At 44.9% G+C, this 20,355-nt stretch overlaps 1 protein-coding gene across 1 annotated transcript in view; it reads left to right on the top strand.

Moving 5' to 3' along the window:
- TMTC1 (transmembrane O-mannosyltransferase targeting cadherins 1) overlaps positions 1–20,008 on the top strand; it is a 141,246-nt gene extending 121,238 nt beyond the window's left edge. Inside the window, exons 14-20 of the mRNA XM_082240469.1 lie at positions 4,685–4,787; positions 11,584–11,719; positions 12,319–12,463; positions 13,896–14,033; positions 14,948–15,070; positions 15,781–15,858; positions 16,916–20,008. Coding sequence (XP_082096595.1) covers positions 4,685–4,787; positions 11,584–11,719; positions 12,319–12,463; positions 13,896–14,033; positions 14,948–15,070; positions 15,781–15,858; positions 16,916–17,050 — 858 coding nt within the window. The 3' untranslated portion in view covers positions 17,051–20,008. The remainder of the gene's footprint in view (positions 1–4,684; positions 4,788–11,583; positions 11,720–12,318; positions 12,464–13,895; positions 14,034–14,947; positions 15,071–15,780; positions 15,859–16,915) is intronic.
- Positions 20,009–20,355: the final 347 nt, after the last annotated feature.

Genomic DNA, 20,355 nt, shown 5'->3' on the forward strand with positions numbered 1-20,355 from the left:
TTCTATACCAACCTAGCCCCAGTTGTGTGCCAGTTTCTGTGCCTGAATTATACCACCTGTAGAAATGATGCATTTTATATTGTGGTGGTCCATAGCCTATATTTTTTTTCTATTCTGTTGCTCAGGAGAGGCATGGAGCTGTGAAGGCAACAGCTGCTAAACTTGCATAAACACCCACCCAAAGTCTCATGCATGCCAAGGGATGTTAGGCACATTCATGCGTTCCTTGCTGCACGTACAACATGGGAAGCTGTCGTTTGTGCTTGATGTATTTACACAGACTTGCAATATCCGGCAAGAGGATATTTCCCAGTCCTAGTTAGATAATACCTGGGACTGAATATGGACTTTGTGCATGTAAAAGGTTATAGGATTAGTGTTAGGGTTGGCAAACAGCGTACAACTTTTGAAGATATACCTCTTGCCTGTCCCAATGAAGCAGGTACCCCATTTTGCAAATATGTATAACATGTCAGAAGCATCTCTGAAATGCTTTCATCTATTTGTGTTTACTTATGGAAAATGAATGCTTGTGTCAATAAAAGCACTGTCGTAGGCAGGCATCCTTTCTCTCATTCACTGTAGGTATATTGTTACATCTACGTAGGTTGATAAGGCCATATGGAAAATAGTGCAAGGATAAGGAAACCAGGGCTTTGCCGTTGGGATTCTGATGCTGGGTTGCTTTATCATCAGAGTGGGGAGCCAGTGCCGCATACTGATTTTTCCTCCTTGCAGGTGGGGCATGTGTAAGGCTGTCTTCATTTTGAACCACCTCCAGAGAATAAATGAAATTAATTGCTCTCAGTGACAACAGACTTAAAGAGTATGGATTTTCAATACTGTGGAGCACCGGTCATAAGGCCATTAGAGCAATAACTAATATTGAGTCAAAGAGGTTGCGAGTCAAAAACAGTTGTCCCCTAGCAGCAGTAAACTTCTTGTCTGCAACAACGATAGAAAAGGTAATAGGAGAGGCTCATTCTCGATCTGCCTGTTCCCTCAAGACATTATCTCATCTGAGGAGGTAATAACATGAAGCATCAGTAAAGAATAGTTTGGTGAACTGTTAGAATCATATGTTTGGGTCACTTGTGAAACGCCCTGTGATTCTTGGATGAGAGGCGATATAGAAATTTAATCATTAAATAAAATATACGGGTCTTCACTGACTCATCAACTTTTAATTTAAAAAATGGTCCAGGGCAATAGATGTGCTGCAAGTGGATAGCTCAGTCAGTAGAGCACAACACAATCTCAGGGTTTTTGGGCTTGAACCGGATGACCCTCATGGTTGGGGTTGCCATTGCCCCCAGAACCATTGAAAGGTCCTTCCCCACAACTTTGTGGCATGTGAACATGGTGTCCACAGTGTGGGAGGAGCAGCATTGGCTCAGTTGTAAATAGATGAGGAAAGTATCTTCTTTCAGTAGCTACAGGGGAGCCCCAATGTCTTATTGGATCCCTACCTACTGGGTTGGGAGTCACTGATGCACTTCTTCTCTGTCCACCATGGTAGCATTCCCCAACGTGGTGCCCTCCAGATATTTTTTTACACTGCAGCTCCCACCATCCCTGACCATTGGCCATGCTGGCTGGGGCTGATGGGAGTTGTAGTCCAGGAGGGAACCAGGTTTGGGGAGGCTGCTCTTTAGCAACGTGTGCAGCTCTGACTCCTCCCTATTGCCAGTGCCATCCCTTGGTAGACTGGGTTAGTTTTGGGAGTGCACAGGAGCTGCAGCAAAGGCTCCTTCTGCGTGGTGTGGGGCTTGGCAAGTTACCTGGGGGCACACGAAGCAGCAGCGCTACTAGCGCTCCCACGCTGCCAGACTAACAGGAGGATCAGGTCAAGCAGTAGAAGTCACACTCTCTGAAGCTACTATGAAGTAAGCAGACTGATTAATTGTGGGTTCTGGATTTATTTTTATTATAATCTGGGAAAGGGAGGAGGAGGGAGCTTTCTGATTGACTCAGTTGATCCTGCACGGCACGTTTCCCCTTGCAATGTAAGAATCTAAAATGAGCCTTGACGTTCCTTTGCTCCAGTAGTTGTAAAAAGGGGCACTTAAGATTAATGTTCCATGCTCAAGGGAGTTGGGTTGTAAGTCAGCGTAATTACCCTGTCCTCCCCTCGAAAGGTGATTTTCAAATGAGAGCAGACTTGCAAAGGGAGGACGATTACACAAGCCAGTGTTGTAGTGAGCCCCAAACTTAACTGCGAGCACTTCGCTGCTTTTGAAGATTCTGTACCTTTAAGAAAAGCCGCTTCTCTGTGATGCTTGTGGAATTCAAAGTACTATAGGGATAGCTCAGAGATAGAATAGAATCATAGAGTTGGAAGAGCCTCTGAGGATCATTTAGTCCAATCCCCTGCAATGCAGGAATGTGCAGCTCTCCCTTACAGGGATCGAACCTGCAACCTTGGCATCATCAGCACCAAACTCTAGCCAACTGAGCTAACCAGCATGAGTCTCTTAATCTCAAGGTTGTGGGTTCAAGCTCTGCATTGGGCAAAAGACTCCTGCATTGGACCAAATGATTATCATCCTTTCCAACTCTACAATTCTGTTTTTCTTCTGGGTCCCCCAACCCAACAAAACTTGTTCTCATTGGAATGCTTAAGACATCAGAAGTTCAGAAGGTGGTGATTGATTTGGTCGTATACTGGCATTAGGCAGCTGACCTTGTGTCTCTGGTTGATCTAGAACAGGGGTAGGCAATCTAAGGCCCGGGGGCCGGATGCGGCCCAATTGCCTTCTCAATCCAGCCCACGGATGGTCCGGGAATCAGTGTGTTTTTACATGAGAAGAATGTGTGCTTTTATTGAAAATGCATCTCTAGGTTATTTGTGGGGCATAGGAATTCGTTCATTCCCCACCTCAAAAAAATATAGTCCGGCTCACCACATGGTCTGAGGGACGGTGGACTGGCCCACGGCTGAAAAAGGTTGCTGACCCCTGATTTAGAATCAAATGAGGTTTTGCTTTGCTTTTTAATGAAATGGATGCCTTGGGCAGGAATCCTCCTTCAGAAACATATTGTATTATTGAGGCCTGAAAACTACAAAATTATGATTCAGGGCAACTTAAGTGGGGGTGGTGGAGACTTGGGGACTTCAGTGTTTGCAGTTCATGCAGATTCCCCCCCCCCCCCGAAAACAGCTTCTGGAGTCAAAGAGGCATTAGACACTGCCTTCTAGCTGTTATCCATCTGGCCCAGTATTGTCTACTGCTGCCACAACTTGATAGCTGGTCCTTTAACTGGAGATGCCAGGGATTGCACCTGGGACCTTCTGCTTGCAAAGGAGGGGCTCGGAGCGATGGCATCTCAAGCTTCCCTGGTGCAACCATGGCAAAGCAAAGATGGAAGGCTCATGTAGTGCATTGTAAAGGGCCACACGAGCTGTGAGGTGTGGGTGCTTTAAAAATCCCTGAGGGGGAGCAACGTGAGTAACACAAAGCCTGCAGGAAACAGCTGCAAGAGGCCAATGCAGCTTCCCCTCTGGAAATTAGGAAACATGTTGTAGCCGACACCAGTACCTGGCGCCTAAACCAGGAACGTTTTGATCTATGTCTGGGTTCTTCTCTGATGAGCAACTTAGAAAACTATCTTGGGAAGACTTGCCTTTTCAACCAGGCTTTCCCTGGCCTGTAAGACTGGACCCTGTTTGACATGTCTGCAATGCCTCTATATGCTTTCATGTGTTTTTCTATTGCTGTTTTAGTTGCATTTTTGTTTTAATTGTATATTGTTTAAACTGTACACTGCTTAGAAGTTTTTGAAATACTAAGCTGCATGTAAATGCTTTTAAATAAAACAAATATATTTGCTTGGGATGAGTGAACCCACCCAGTTCCATTCTGCCGAGTTTTCATGGATTGTGAAATGAAATAATTGTTTTCTGCCAAAACTCCAGAGTGGTTCACTTAAACCAACAGCCAATTTTCCTTGTGTCCTGAAGACCTTTGTGCCTTGTTAGGACCTAGCAGCTCCCAAAGCTTTTGTCCCTCCTGAAGATTAATAGAAGGCGAATAAATGCTGTAAAATCCTTATATGTACAGATATGCTCAGTTTGCATAATTCACATTCAAAAATCTGAACACAATTAAATGCAAAAGATTTTAGCACATCATATGCCCCCATCTAGAATATATGCAGCTTACCTGTGAAAATCTCTCCTGTGGCATCAGATTATTCTCAGGCTCACCATGTGTGATGATGATATCTCACACAGCACCTGCCTGTCTACTTCTTGACCCCGATGAGTGCAGACCCTTTCATGGATATGATTCAGCGTTATGCCTCACAGCGCACTGTTCTTTGAAGTGCAGGCGCAGCTGCCATGCAAGCAGAAAGCGTTTCCCTCTGTTCTTGAGCCTATCTGGGGCAGCGGCAGCATCATGCTCACCTTCAAGCATATCACAGGAGCTTCTGTTCTCATGGGAACATTATGTTTTCATCAGTGCTATTAATGTACTTCAGTCTCTTATATGGCAACCCTGCTCTTTCTCCCAGGAGCTCAGAGCGGCTTGCATAACATTCTCAAGCATTCAGAAGGAAATATCCTGCACCCTTCCCCAATAAGCCCATAAGTATTTCCATGAAAGGAATGTACAAGTAGCCATGAGTAGCAAGGCTGACAGCCCTCTGGGTAACCACGTTTGCTAACTCTTTTTGTGTTAAGGACCAATTAAAAGAAGCAGAGGAAGTGTACCGGGCTGGAATAGAGAACTGTCCTGAGAGCTCCGATCTGCACAATAACTATGGGGTTTTCTTAGTAGACACAGGTAAGTACATACTGCACTGGGGTTATTAGATATAGTCTGGTTGAACCAAGAGGACAATTAGTTTAATCTGTGTAATTCAGAGTGCCCGAAAGCGAATGTGACCATTCTTGTTGCCATCTGTGAAAATGAACCAAAACGTCTCAATTTGTCTTTAGTTAACTTTCGTATGTGTTGAAAAGTTCTGCTGCAACCATACCCTAATTACTTCAGAATTGTTCAGCAGCCTTTTGGTCCCCCGTCAGCTGCTGCTTTTTTCTGCATTTACCTTCTTTTCCCTCTTTCCCTCATCTGCCCTCACCTCCCGCTGATTAACGGCAGTGACCAGTCCGGTTTTGACTATGATGTTGCAGTGTTACATGTGACTTGGTGATGTCACAGACATTTGTAAATGAAACCACATGGTTCACCACAATCAGAGAGATTAAATGTCAGGGAGGGTAAATGAGGCCAAGCATAATGAAAGGAGAAGAATTGTAAGAGTGCAATCCTACACCCCACCCTCCAACCTTAACAATGGTGTGTGTATGTGTGTTAGCATAGTCCCTCCCACTCAGCCTGCAACCTGCAGAAAGATGCATAGCTGGTTATCTGGGCAGGTGTGCAGTGAGCACTAGACATTAAGGTCCTTAAAACCCTAGGTAACTGACAGTGTAAACCTGTGCATGTCTTTTAGAAGAAAGCACCATTGAGTTCAAGGGGGCTTACTCCCAGCCAAGCAATCACATGCACACTTCCCTGGGAGTAAGTTCCATTGAACTCAGTGGGGGCATATTTCTGATTGGCGTGTACAGGATCACACTGCAAATGAATAAATTCATGAGTCAGCATCTACATCGGGTGGTCATTGGAAGTGCGCTTGGAAGGGTTTGCAATTAGCAGTGATGTCCAGCTGGCAACCTTCCTGGTACGTGCTTGTCTTTTCAAGCCAGCAGAGTGTTGTCCTGCTTTCTGTCTGGGCCACCAAAGGGTTGCCTACCATATCCTGATGGTGATGCACTATGACCACTTTGAAACCATGTATGCTTCGGCCACTTCCCAGGCTTTCCTGCTGCAGCTCAGTGGTGGCTCAGAATTGCTCATCAGCTCCTTGAGGAAGAGTACAGCTGCTACAGAAGAAAACCAGGCTTTGCAGTGGGCTTGTTTTGTCCAAACACAAATGCTGTGACTTGGAAAAGGAAGCATGTATGTTTTCTCAGCAAAGGACTCGTGGCAGAATGCGGAGTCTTTCAGATCCAGCTTCTGTAGCTTCGGTTCCCTCCTTGGCACAAACATAATAGAAGTAGTCACTGCAAATGGCACATCATACATTGACTTGAATTTGAATAGTGGACCAAGAAAGTAAGCCACTCCTTTTGGCTCTCAGGTTACCCCTTCCAAAACAGACTTCAGACAATTGCCTGAGCTGTTGACAGGGAAGGTTACATAACTATCTGGGCTCCCAACTGCTGCAGCAAGCATTTCTCAGAGATAAAATAAGGGAGAAGGTGCATATTAACACTTCTGAAAGCCACAGCAGAAAAAGTAAATTTTGGTGATCCTGTTGCCTTTGTATTGTGATGACAGGCACCCTGTGGTAGAAGAACTATCAAATCTTGAGTCCAGCCAGTTTCCCACCATCCAGAGAATATGCTAATGATGGGGTAGCTGTAGGGAAAAGAAATATGCCAGCTTTAACGCTGCTGTATTTCCCCACCCTCAAACCTATTCCTGGGTGGGTTTTGGGGGCAGGATTTGAGGGAATGGGGAACTTTAGATCCAGCAGATCCAAAAACTCCCAATACACTTTGGAATAATACCGCCTTCTCTGTCTTCCACCCTTATTGTGTTAAAATAAAATTAAAAAATTCAGCCAGTCTGAAACCTAACCCCCGCCTTTCTTTTACTGCAATGAAATGAGCTGTCTTCTATTTTTTGCTAGACAGAAATGTAGGGTAGATGTTTTCTATATATGTATCTTTAATATCCGTACTTTGTTGGGGTTCATTCTATTCTCCTCCTCTTAAGCAGCTTATTGTAGCCTCAGAATAGCCCCTGGACACCAAGCAGTGCCAGAGTTGCTTTTCTGTGCTGGGAGAAACTCTTCCTCTTTGCCTTGATCTTCATTCTGCACGAGAGGGCAGGCACCTGCTCCTTGGGCTGCAAGTCTGTTTTCTTCTGCAAAGGTCTTGGATGAGGTCAGGGCAGAGAATCTCAGTGCTTTAAATTTAGAAAAATAAAAAGTAGTTTTCTGAAAAGCTCGCTGGATGCACAGCCTTGCCTCAAGAAGCCTGGATAGGTGATAAAAGGGGCCATTTTTATTCCTTTCACGGACTGTGATTATTAGCACCGTCTCCAAAGTCAGAGGCATAAGAAACACACGGACGGTTTGAGGAATATGTCTCTCACTCAATTTTGCCCTCATACTGTCATATATCTCCTTGCTCCCACGCTCCCCAAAGACGCTTTTGACAGCACATGGGGAAAGCACAGCAATTAAAAGTGCTGGGGATTGTGACAAATCTTTCTGTTGCCGTCTGAGCTTTCCTGCCAGCGGAGGTGACTGAGAGGCCTGTTACTGTCAACCCCGACTCTTCCGAAACCACAAGTTAAGGGCGTTGGGATGAAATGCTTACAATAATATGAAGCTTTAACTAGCTTAACTGTGGCTCAGCCAGGAACATTTTAATTTGCTTTCAGAAGCTGCTCAGGTTTAACTTGCTCCTTGAACTCCAAACACTTGGTAATTCTTTTGTACATTCCTCTTGTTACATGGATTCAGTATTCAGATGGATTGTATAAGAGATACTCTTGATGAGTCCACACTTAACTTTGCTCTGCATTTCTAGCCATTTCCCGGTCAGTGTCCAAGTGCTTTTGTTTGTTTTGGTTTGCCCCTTACCTTTCCCCCAGGTAAGGCTACTCTTTAATGCAGAATCGGAGCAAACAGCTTAACCCTACCTTGCAGGGCTGTTGTTGTGATTAAATGAGGAGGGGGGATAACCATGTAACTCCACTTTGAGCTCCTTTGAGATAAAGGTGGAATATAAGCACAATGAATAAATAAAAATAAAATAAGTAAAGTCGAAGTGGCTTGCAAAGACAGTGCTCTTCTACCAGTGTGCCGTGGCACCCTGGGGTGCCTTGAATGATAGTCAGGGGTGCTGTCGGCAACACTGGCCTCTGTCACTCTTTCCTTCCCTCCTTCTTCTGATTCCCTCTTGCGTCTCTGCCTCCCAAAGGATTGTTGCAGCAGCCCTGGCTACAAGCTTCCCAGGCAAATGGTGCCTCTGGGGCTGTCCAGGGGGTGCTTCCCAGGCCCCTGTGGGGCAATGTGAAGAAGCACCTCTCTTTGGGGAGGGGGCAGTTCAGAGACCAGGGGCGGCAGCGGTGGCTTCCCAGAGAAGTCCCAAGGAGAGGGGATAAGAGGGAGGTTGAGGGAGCACACCACAAGGGAGAGTGCTTGGAAAGGGGTGATGGGCTGCTGGCTCTGCAGGCAAAGGGTGACATAATTGGGCTCCTCAGCCCCACAGGGGTGCCACAGAAAGAATGTAGTTGGTCAAGGGAGCTGTGGACTCAAAAAGGATGAAAACCTCTGGGCTAAGACATTTAGAGGTTTATAATCAAAACCAGAACCACAGTTCATATCCTGAAAGCTATAGAACACCAACACAGGGACAAGAGGCACAGACGGCATTTCTTCCTAGCACTCTTGCCAAGAGGCAAGACACTTCGTCCTGTAACCATTGCAGCTTCAGAGTGGTATTCAGTGCTGTCCCTACTCAAAGTAGACCCATTGATGTTAATGAACACGACTAGCTTAAGTTAATTAATTTCAGTGGGTCTTCTCTGTACAGGACTAGCATTGAAGGTACCCACAAAGGGGAGCCCAAGGTAGAGTTCATTACAGTTGTCTAGATTGGCCTGGATAGCTCACTTGATTAGAGCGTAGTGCTGATAACGCCAAGGTTGAGATTTCATACCCATGTGGGACATCTGCATATTCTTGTGTAGCAGAGTGTTGGACTAGTGTTTCCCAAAGTTGAGTCTCCAGCTGTTGTTGGGACCACAACTCCCATCATCCCTAGCTAGCAGGACCAGCAGTCAGGTATGATGGGAGTTGTGGTCCCAACAACAGCTGGAGACTCAAGTTTGCGAAACACTGGATTAGATGATCCTTCAGGGTCCCTTCCAACTTTATAATTCTGTGATTCTATTGCTGTGAGAGATGTGAGTTTGCAGTGAATAAAACAGCTGAAGGGTCTTGAATCACTGTAAATATGCTTTGGCCTTGAGGGCATGACTGAAAGTTTCAAATAAAGTGAAATTAACAAGAGGGGCCCCCCTTTTATTTTACAATTCTTAAACATTGGTTATTTTTAACCTTGACGTATTTATTTGCATTTCACATGCAGATTATGTATGCATACTGCTGTGGAAGATGTTTCCATGTGACAGGCAGTGGATTCATGTACAAAATTTATCTTAAATAGCTGTTTGCTTCCCAAGGCTAGCAATCTGTCACTTTTCTGCAGGATGAAATTAACATCAACACATCGGTTGTGGGTTGTTGGCCTTTTTTTAAGCATAAGACACTGATGAATGATACTACTTAATCAGTTTACACACAGCTTGAGCGCTCTCTTGCTCTCTTCTTCTCTGCTGTAATGGATTTCTCCAAAATTTCATCTGTCACGTCTGTCCATGAAAAATACAGTCAAGCAGCGCCATCCTGTGGCGATGCATAAATACAGTCTTAGGTTTTGCCACTAAAGGACACTTTAGACCAAACCAATCTATTTATTGATAGAAGGAATAAAATACCTGTAACTGTGCTGTTTTGTTTTTTCCTATTTAATGTTAGTGTCTTTTTTTAAAAAGCTTTTCTTGCAAGCTGCTTTTAGCATCGTTAGAGGAGCAGGTTATACTTTTTATTTACATCATAAATAAAGACCACCTCTGCCAAGTGCAGATGGTTACCTTGAGCAAGTAATCTCCAACCGCAACTTCCATGAACAATGCATCCCCCCCCCCCACATCAGCCCTATGGGGTCAGTTAGGCTGGCTTCTGTGGTGTAGTGATTAGGGATACTGCACTTAAGTCTCAGGTTCAAATCCCCACTCTTCTATGACAGCTCTTCTCTTTTCATGGAGGAGAGGGCTATCAGTGGCTACTAGCCACGAAGGCTATGGCCTACCTCCACGGTCGCAGGCAGCAATGCTTCTGAATACCAGCTGCTGGAAACCACAGGAGGGAAGAGAGCTCTCGTGCTCATGTTCTGTTGGCTGGTTTCCCATAGGCATCTGGTTGGCCACTTGAGAACGGGCTATTGGCCTTCTCCAGCAGGCTTTTCTGAAGGTTCTTAAGTTGAACTGGGTAACCTTGGACTAATCAGCATCTCCCCGCCTATCCTCTCTCACATAGTTGTTGTTGTGAGGATAAATATGTTTGTGTGTATTTAGAGAATCTTTGTATATGAGTATTCTTTGGGTTTGGTCAGTCAACCAGCTACAAATCCACCTAACAGTTACCTCGTTCAACCCACATTTTACCAGCTTCCTCATGAGAATATCATGGGGGACTTTGTCAAATGCCTTACTGAAATCAAGATACACTACAGTGGTGCCCCGCAAGACGAATGCCTTCCAAGACGAAAAACCCGCTAGACGAAAGGGTTTTCCATTTTTCGATGCACTTCGCAAGACGAATTTCCCTATGGGCTTGCTTCGCAAGACGAAAACGTCTTGCAAGTCTTGCGATTTTTTTCGCTCCCCCCCTTTTCTAAGCCGCTAAGCCGCTAATAGCCTTTTAGCCGCTAAGCCAATAAGCCTTTAATAGCCGCTAAACCGCTAATAGCGCTAATCCGCTAAGCCGCTAATAGGGTTGCTTCGCAAGACGAAAAAACTGCTAGACGAAGAGACTCACGGAATGGATTATTTTCATCTTGCGAGGCACCACTGTATGTCCACAGCATTTCCCTGATCTACCAAGTTTGTAATTCCATCAGAAAAAGAAATCAGATTGGTCTGGCGGGACTTATTTTTGAGAAACCCATGCTGGATCTTAGTAATTACAGCATCCTTTTCTAAATGCTCACAGACCAACTGTTGAATTATCTGTTCTAGGACCTTCCCTAATATTGATGTCAAGCTCATTGGTCGGTAGTTGTCTGGGTCTTCCTTTTTCATCTTTTTGAAGATGGGGACATTTGCCCACCTCCAGTCTTTAGGGACCTTGCCTGTTCTCCAAGAATTCTCAAAGATAATAGACAAAGGCTGTAAAATTACACCCGGACGCTGCTTTAGTACCCTTGGATGCAGCTCATCAGGCCCTGGAGATTTGAATTTAAAGTAACTAGGTGTTCCCTTACTACCTCTTTTCCTATCTTGGGCTTCAGCTCTCTCCTTACATCATTTATTCTGTTATCACCAGGTTGGGCATCACTTTCCTTTTGGATGAAGACAGAGGCAAAGTAGGTGTTGAGTAGTTCCGCCTTTTCTCTGTCACCCAATAGCATTTCTCCGTGTTCTCCACGCAGCTCTTCAGCTCCCTGCCCAGTGTCTCATAGTCCCTTGCTATGTGTTGAAGGCTATGTGTGGCATCCTAGTTGCCTTGGAGGAAAGGTGGGTTTAAAACATTATACAAATAATGCAAGATATTAAGGTGACCTAGGGTTGAAGAACACAGTTTTTCAGACTCTTCTTGAAGGTGTGGTTGGTTTTCATATGCATTCCCAAATACATGAGCACGAACAGAATCCATAATAGCTTTGCAGGATATGTAAAGAGAAGCCATAACCAAACCCTCTTTATTTCCTAGGATCTCCAGAGACGGCAGTTTCCCACTACCAGAAGGCCATTCAGCTTAGCCCCAATCATCATGTGGCCATGGTGAACCTCGGCAGGCTGTACCGCTCCTTGGGGCAGAACAAAGATGCTGAAACTTGGTACAAACGGTAAGGCATGGCAGGATGGGGTATGTGCCACTTTATAGTGTCAAATTCCTTTCTTGGGGCTCAAGGCGTCTAATTGTAAGAAATCCCAGATATGTACAAAGGAAAATGTAAATGCCAATTTTCTGAACAAATGATGTAAGCGATCACTTCATAATGCACTTGGCTCAGGCCATGTATTGCAGCTGTACTAATTTGGGTTATTTCCTGAAATGCAGAATAATGTTGCCATGGAAGTGAAGCCACAAGGAAGGTATCAGTAGGCGAGGGGAGTAGAGATTATGATGATAGAAGGAAGGGCAGGGGAAGACTGGATGAAATATCCTCCCTGCCCCCGATGGCAGAAAGCCTTGTTGTGAACCTTAGGAAGGGCTGTAGCTCAGTAGGAAAACATCTGCCGTGCATGAAGAAGGTCTCAAGCTCAATCCCAATGGTATAGACAATATTGAGCTAGGAGAACCAATTGTCTGACTCTGTATAAGGCAGCATCCTATATAACTGCTTGTGTATTTGTTTTGGAGCCTAACAGCAGGCACATTTCAACCCATGCTATTTGCTTCCTTGTTTCCACTGCTCCCCTCCTTTTGGTTGCCAACATTTAGGGCACTGAAAGTAGCACGGAAGGCTGAAATCTTGTCTCCTCTTGGAGCTCTGTATTATAACACAGGGAGATATGAAGACGCCTTAAAGGTGTACAGGGAAGCTGCAGCACTTCAACCATCCAACAAGGAGACTCGGCTGGCTCTGGTGAGTGTGTGTGTGGCAGAGGAGGGGGAGTTATATCATACTGACCATTGGAACCATAGCAAGGGCAACTGTCTTTCCATGTCAAAGGAACAGTTCCTCTACTCCTGACTCTGTGAAGGTCAGTGGATTTCAGCTTTGCAGTTGCTTCTGCTTGCAGTTAGGTCTGGGTGAGGAAGTGGACTGTTTAGATGTACCGCTAAACCATGGTTTTGAATTATGAGAATGAGCCACCCCCAAGCCTTGGGTTTGCACACTCCCACTTTTCTTCTATGAAGAAGAGTTTGAAGACTCCTACTTCTGTTTTCAGTTAAGCACTGCTTGCTGTGTCATTCAAGCACCACAGACTGTGGCTAATAGTCACTATGGTTTGTTGAAACAAGGCAACTTTAAACTATAGCTTAAGAAGTTAGCTTGTTTCAACAAACCATAGTTAAAATTAACCACAGTTTATGGTTTGGATGTAATATTAAACTGTGGTCATTCTAGCAAAAATGCAAGCTTCTGATTTCTTCCTTGCAGCCATGCTGAAAGAGGAATGTGGAAGGAGTATATAAGTCCAAGTTTCCCAAAGCTGATGTTGAGAAGTGATCTGACTACAGTTATCAATGCCCTGGCAGCAGTTAGTAATGCTGGTACTTAGAGATCTTGACTGGCTGCCAGTTTGCTTCTGGTCTTGACTGGCTGCCAGTTTGTTTCCTGCTTGGCAGGGGGTTGGACTCGATGGCCCTTGTGGTCTCTTCCAACTCTATGATTCTATGATTCTGGGCTCAATTCAAAGTGTTCCTTTTAAAGTTCTAAATGGGCTAAGACCAGAGCATTTGAAAAATGGCCTGCTCCCATATAAACCAGCCAGGGGTTCAGATTATTATCATCCAGCTCTGGTGCCCACCTTCTGAGTTGAGGTGTGTGGCTTTTTCCATGGTAACATCTCATCCAGTGAGGTTCCAGTGTTGCAATGCTCACTCACTGGAAAGTCACCCCTCTTTTTAAAAAAAGATTTTTTAAAATTAAAGTAAACATTTATTCAAAAGTTGCAATGCAGCTTTGTCCGCTGCCATAATATCACAAAATGATCACTCCACTCCTCAATCCCACATCACTGTCACGTTGGGTCGCCAAATATCCTCAGTAGGAACCCAACTGCCAATCTGGTTGGCTGGACATTTTCAATAAATATATCCCCTCCACAGACACCTCTGTGGTGATGATAGCATCCTGTTCTTCTTCAGTAAACGAGAAAAAGGGAGACAGATCATGTCAGAGGTATCTTTTTGGGAGATGCCTTGATTAGTTGCCATCGGTATGTGAGGCGTTCTGATAGAATTGGAAAGTCATCCTATAAACTCCTGTGATGACACAGAATGCTTGTAAATATGAGGTCCTCCAATCAGGACACCTTTTATGGTTTGTTTGTTTGTTTGTTTGTTTGTAGGCTCAAGTTTTAGCAATGATGGGGCAAACCAAGGAAGCAGAACAAATGACCAATCATATTGTGACTGAGGAGGCAGAATGCCTGGAGTGCTACCGCCTTTTGTCAGCCATCTACAGCAAGCAAGAGAACTACAACAAGGTAGGAATGCTGCTCTGGTGGGAAATCTTCCAGTCAAAGCACTTGGTTAGGAGATCAGCCTTTGTCCACCCATCAGGTGGAGTTAGACCTAAAACGATGCATAGCAATAACCCTTAAGCCAACCCAGACACCATGTGGCTTTGTGCATGTATTGTCACTGAGTGTTAAGATCTCAGCTTGGGTCTAAGAACCGTTTGCAGAAGAAAGCTGCTGGAATGAGATTTTCCTTTCCCCTACTTCCTTCAGCAATCTCAAGAAGCCTCTTCAGATGTTCAGGAGACCCTCCTCAATTCTGCCTAGTAACTCTGCCTAGTTTGATGTAATTCTACCCTCTCCCATCAACCTCCCATCAACTGCCAGTCTCACCCAGTAGGGTCTCCTGATTCTCAGAAGAGACTTCTGGAGAAGTAGAGGAGAGACTCCATTTTCCAACTTCCTTCAGCAAGTGGTACTGAGGATCCAACTGCCGGTGAAATGTTAGTTTTCTTGCCAGAAAAAAAATGGCAAAAAGTAGCTACACAAATTGCCTGATAAGTACTGTAGCAAAGGGAAAGGTTGTATGTCCAATAACAAAAATATTGGTGCTTTCAGTATGAAGTAGGGATGTTTTCCTTAGTGTTAAAAGGGGACAGGAACATCAAGGTACAGACTACTAACAAAATCTTATGAAGTCTGCAAAAGCATTTTCACCCATGTTCACCTCTGACTTTGGGTCTGTTCCACACATTATGGAGGAGCAAAACCAATTTTGTGACTGGCTGGACACTTGTCAGAAAACCCCAGCCAGTTCTGGTTCTCTGATGAGAATACCTGTATGATACAAATGGGTCTCATTCACACATTACATGTGTTTAAATATTATAGGAGTTCTGCTCAAATGACCCATATTTATCATTGTTTGTGTGTTTGTTCAGGCGCTTGAAGCCATAGACAAAGCTCTACAGCTGAAACCAAAGGACCCCAAAGTCATATCAGAACTCTTTTTCACTAAAGGAAACCAGCTAAGAGAACAAAATCACCTGGACAAAGCTTTTGAGGTAAGTATAATAATAATAATAATAATTAAAAAACACATGGCTGTCTTAAGTCACCAGCCACCTGTTTCATTTAATGTAGCACACAGCTCTTCAGATTGGTTAGATTGGTTGGTATACATTCAAGTGGGCCCCCACACAGCTGAGGATGATGAGGCAAATGGGGTGCCCCATGAAGAAGGCACTTTAGGAATCTTGTATCCCTGCTCCCCCAGTTCGGTGCCCTGAAACTGCTGCTCGATTTATGTGGCAAAGGGGTGAAGCCAGAGATGCAGGCAGACATCCTGTAAATCTGGTCTGTTTAAGATTCAGCACTGTGTGTCCTCGTTCCTGTGATCAAGCACGTGTTTTATTACCCAGTCTTCTGGAGGAATGTTGCTGACACTCCTTTCTGAAATCTCTATGATTCATAATTCTCTCCTCCAAGTCAGTGCAAGCATTATAACCTCCCGAGGTTCTACTTTGTAATCTGTGCCCCTGCCTCCCCCACCTGCTCTCCCAAGAAATAGCTTTTCGGAGCCTTAACAGAATGACACCATCCTATTGTAAGCACCTAAGACTGTGAAGCAGTTTTTGAAATCACTTGTAGCTCTGAGGAGATTTCAGAAAGGCATGTTAGTGACGTTCCTTTACTGGCCTCTCTTGAGATTTCCACACTGCGGGCAGGATTGTTCCAACATTTGGGCTTTGTTTTGTTTTTCATGTTAATTTAGAGCTATAAAGTTGCTGTAGACTTCAACCCGGAACAAGCACAAGCCTGGATGAACATGGGGGGGATTGAGCATATCAAGGTAAGAAGATTCGCAAGCTCTGCCAATGGAAGTGGTCCTTTGCTGAGGAACAAAGAAGGGCAGAAAGTGATTCAGAGATAACTAGGCAGGGTTAAGATAGGAGTCGGAGGTTCATCAAATCACTCATTTTGGCATATATATTAGAATATTCTATTCAGAGTGTACTTTGATGGTATAAGGCTCAGAAGGGGTTGAGTAAAAAGGTAAAGGGACCCCTGACCATTAGGTCCAGCCGTGACCGACTCTGGGGTTGCGGCGCTCATCTCGCTTTATTGGCCGAGGGAGCCGACGTACAGCTTCTGGGTCATGTGGCCAGCATGACCAAGCCACTTCTGGCGAACCAGAGCAGCGCACGGAAACACCGTTGCAGGGAAACTAGGTTGGCAGGAGCTGGGACAGAGCAGCAACGGGAGCTCACCCCGTCACGGGGATTCGAACCTACGACCTTCTGATCGGCAAGCCCTAGGCTCTGTGGTTTAACCCACAGTGCCACCCGCGTCCCCTAGGGGTTGAGTAAGTCCCTGCAAAAAGGATGTGGTGTGGAGGGGGGCAAGCCAGCAGTGGGGGCTTACTCCTATTCCAAACTCCTTTCAGTTTGATCACAGGACCTAGAAACTCAACAGAAGTTAACCTGGCAAAAATGTGTTAAGCTGAACTATTTTAAAGGCTTGTATTCCATCTGCCAGGCTCAGGCTGGCTTAGTTTACAGCAGCCCTGCTCCTGAAAGGAGTTTGGAATTGGGGAAAATTACACTTGCATAATTTACCCAAGCGTAAATTACACTGGCTTTCTATAGCGCAGATTCCTCTGTCCAACAACCGCCTGAGACATAGGCCTGCGTAGTTCCTACTTTGTCGATCTGAACCAGGGACAGAGTTTGGTGTCTTGGCCACTAGGCTACATGCCTTCACTATTGCACAATTCCATGCTGGTTCTGTCAGCACATTTGTAGCTATTGGCGTGTGAGCCTAGGACAGGGCTGTTTGGAATGGCATTTCAGCAACAGCAGCTTTGCAACGGGTGCTATGATTTCTTCCTTCCTCCTTTCCTTCTGCAGGGCAACTACATCATGGCACGTGGCTATTATAAGAAAGCTTTGCAGCTGGTTCCAAACAGCAAGCTTCTGAAAGAGAATCTGGCTAAACTGGATCGCTTGGAGAAACGGCTGCAGGAAGTTCAAGAGAGGGGATGAAAATGAAAATGAAAAATGAGGGACAGCCAGTGGAGTGCAATGTCTCCTGGAGATGAGTGGAAACTGTGGAAGCCCTGAAGCCCACACAAGACAGAAGTGAACTGAAAGGACCTAGCAGGGAGGCAGTGGTGACCCAGACTACGAAAGGTGCACATGGGAATCATGCTGGAGTCGCCAGAAAGCTATGGGGAGTCCTGCTGCTTCTCTCTGGATGAGCCGAAGGATGGGCGAAAAGCTCATCGTAATCCAGAATTATATTTGGGTTTGCCTCATGCTACTTTCCATTAGTGCTGACAGTAGATAATGCTTATATAACGTCCATGTCTCTCACTTGTTAAAAATCATCATCATCATCATCATCATCATCATCAAGCACTGGGATGATTATGAGAAGTGAAACAGTGGCCTGATTCAGCAAGGAACGGAGGAGGTAGCCCCCACCATTCAGTCTTGATATAAAGAATATTTTACCATAGAGGCCTACCAAAGCCAGGCACCTGATTGGCCAAGAAGATAGTGGGCAGCAGCCAAAGAGGTAAAGAAATAGCAGCCCCCTTCTAGGCCCCAATAGGGATTTTGGTTGCATTTCCCGGAAAGCAATTCTCCATCACCCAAAGAGGAGGTGGGTGCAACTAGCTCTCAGCTGAATATTTCAATCATGAGGGCAGTTGCAGAAGAAGAAGTCACTCATATGAAAAGTCTTTTTCATTGCAGTTTGTACTGAAGGTCTCACACAGTGTTAGAAGTTTAGTAGCTCTGCTTTTCTTTGATCTGAATAACAGGGTGGTTGCTGTTTTTGTAGAGAATGAAAGTGCCAGATGGGGGAACGGAGAGAAACAGCTCTGGAAAACCCCCGTCATATGGCTTATTCCCATATCAATGATATTAGGGTCCCAAGTTGCTCTTGAACCCATGCACACTGGGTCCCCCCCCCCAATCATAGACCCTTTTTTTGCCTCAGAGGTTGACCTCAGGAGCTCTCCTGAGTTTTCAGGACAGCTTGTAAGGTAGTGGCACAACAGGTTGTTGGGAGTATATGGGAAGCTGCCTTATACTGAGTCAGACCAGTATTGTCTACACTGACTGGCAGCAGCTCTCCATGGTTTCAGACGGGGGACATTCCCAGTCCTACCTGGAGATGGCGAGGGTTGGACCTGTCTGTGTGCAAAGCCAATGAACTGAACTTCCTCCAAAGGAGGAAGGAAGGAAGGCCTTAGAAGGTCCACTAAGTGCACACCAGTGGCTCTTTGGATCTCAGCGGAAAACAGAGAGGATGGGATCATTTTCCAATGGTCTTTGGACTTGATTTGTGCATGAGGCACAGGGGAGTGAGTGAAGAAAGGGATTTTGAGGCCTATTCTGCCCACCTCCATCTGGAGATTCTCTTTCTCCCACTGAATAAAAAATGAGATAAAAGATAAATATGGTAGAGAAGAAGGAAGCTCACAGGGATTGGGTGTTTATTTTTGAGCGTTATTTATTTAACTTTTCTCTGCAGCATAAGTGATATCTTTCACTACTGGGAATGTAGCTAAAATTGTGGATGTTGCTCTTATTTTTATGAAGCCAGAGAAGGTAGCAACCACAGAGGGGGAATGTATGTGAATAGTTGTTAATATTTCTAGCCTATAAAGGGTGGCCAACATGCTGCTCTCCAGATTTTGCTGGACTGCAACTCCCATCGGGCCCACCCAGTATGGCCATTGGTCGGAGATGACAGGATTTGTAGTCCAACAGCGTCTGAAGGGCACCACATTGGTGACCCCCTCTTCAGAGCATATTTCAGATGCCTCAGAGCTCTAAAGATTCTTGTCTTCTCAATCCTTGTTTGCTCCATTGATTGAATAAAGTTAAATCCTACTAAGACGAGGATTCCGCATGCTCAATAAAGAGCTCAGACATCGTGTGCATGGATGGGGTTCATGACGTCAAGTGAAGAGGCCCTCCGTCAGCAAGACCTCTGCTATGCGAACAAGTCTGCAGCCAAGAAACAGGCAGCGAACGCTTTACTAAAACACAAAGCGCTGTAGTCCAGCTTGTTCCTACCTCTTGCTAGACATTGGCCTCAATGAGGATTGTGTCTGTTTTGTTTTAGAGTTTCTGTCAAACAAATACTGATGACTGTTTAACCAGTTAATAATTTAATTGTGATATGCATGTAACTACTTTCTGCGCCCCTTGTTTGGTAATTTACCACACTTTACGGAATCTGGAGAATGGCAGGTGCTCATCATTTGGCAGGACAATACCTTCCCTCCACATATGCACTATTTGGTGGCTGCTGGTTGTCTGTACTTAATCACTGTTGTCTACAAAAGGGCAGCTGGGGAAACTTTGGCAGAAATTGTTAAATGCCTCACGGCATTCTAGAGTGGCAAAGGAAGTGGACCTCAATATCTTTATTGAAAAAAATATCATTACTCTGAGTGGCCTTAATAACTAGATAGTGTGCCCCAGTGGGTTGAGAGTTTGGAGGCCTGGGTTCAGGTCCCACTTCTGCTATGGACTTGGGCAAGTCATTGTGTGTTAGCTCCCATTCCCCATCTGTGAAATGTGTATAGTGCTTGCTTATTACATGTGGTTGTTGTGACGGCAAATGCAGCAAGCCACTTCACAAGTTAAGAATTCTGAAAAGAGTAGATATGATGGCGCATCAAGAGATGCAGAATTAGGTTTAAAGGTTTACTAGTAAATGTCCCTTTGCTTGCTTAAATTCTTTGTACCACCCTGAGCTTTCAGGGTGGGGCATAAATCTAGAGGTGTTTGGGGGTGGGAATAGTTTTCCAGCAGTTAATTTTGGGCCTCAAGGCAGCTGAACTTGGTTAACTTATATCTAAGATCCATTTTATCACCTGCTTTTTTTTAGCATGCCTTTAAATGTTGTTGTTCTTGGCGAAGCGTGTAAGCCCAATGATTATAGATATTCCCAGTAAAACTATTGTGGGAAACACGATACAATCCAGCATGAAGTTCTGTTGAACAAACCCCATTGAAATGAACAACTCATTGGTAGATTGTGCACTTAGGCTCTGATCCAACTTGTGTTGGACAGATTTCTCATGCATCTGCATGAACTTTACTCCCATTGGTGTGATGCCTGGGGGAGACAGGAATACAATTTTTAAATGTGCTTGCATCAGTCATTTAAATTGATTGACAGGCATGGAGAAATATGGATTTACAATCACCTTTCAACCTTCCGGGGGGGGGGGGTTATCACCTGTGAACTGATGCATTCTAGTTGACATGCATTTTTAATCCTCCGCCTACCTTTCTCTCTCTCTCTCTCGAATTAAACACAGTTG

Source organism: Podarcis vaucheri, assembly GCF_965113315.1.
Source record: "Podarcis vaucheri genome assembly, chromosome: 10".
NCBI lineage: Eukaryota > Metazoa > Chordata > Lepidosauria > Squamata > Lacertidae > Podarcis > Podarcis vaucheri.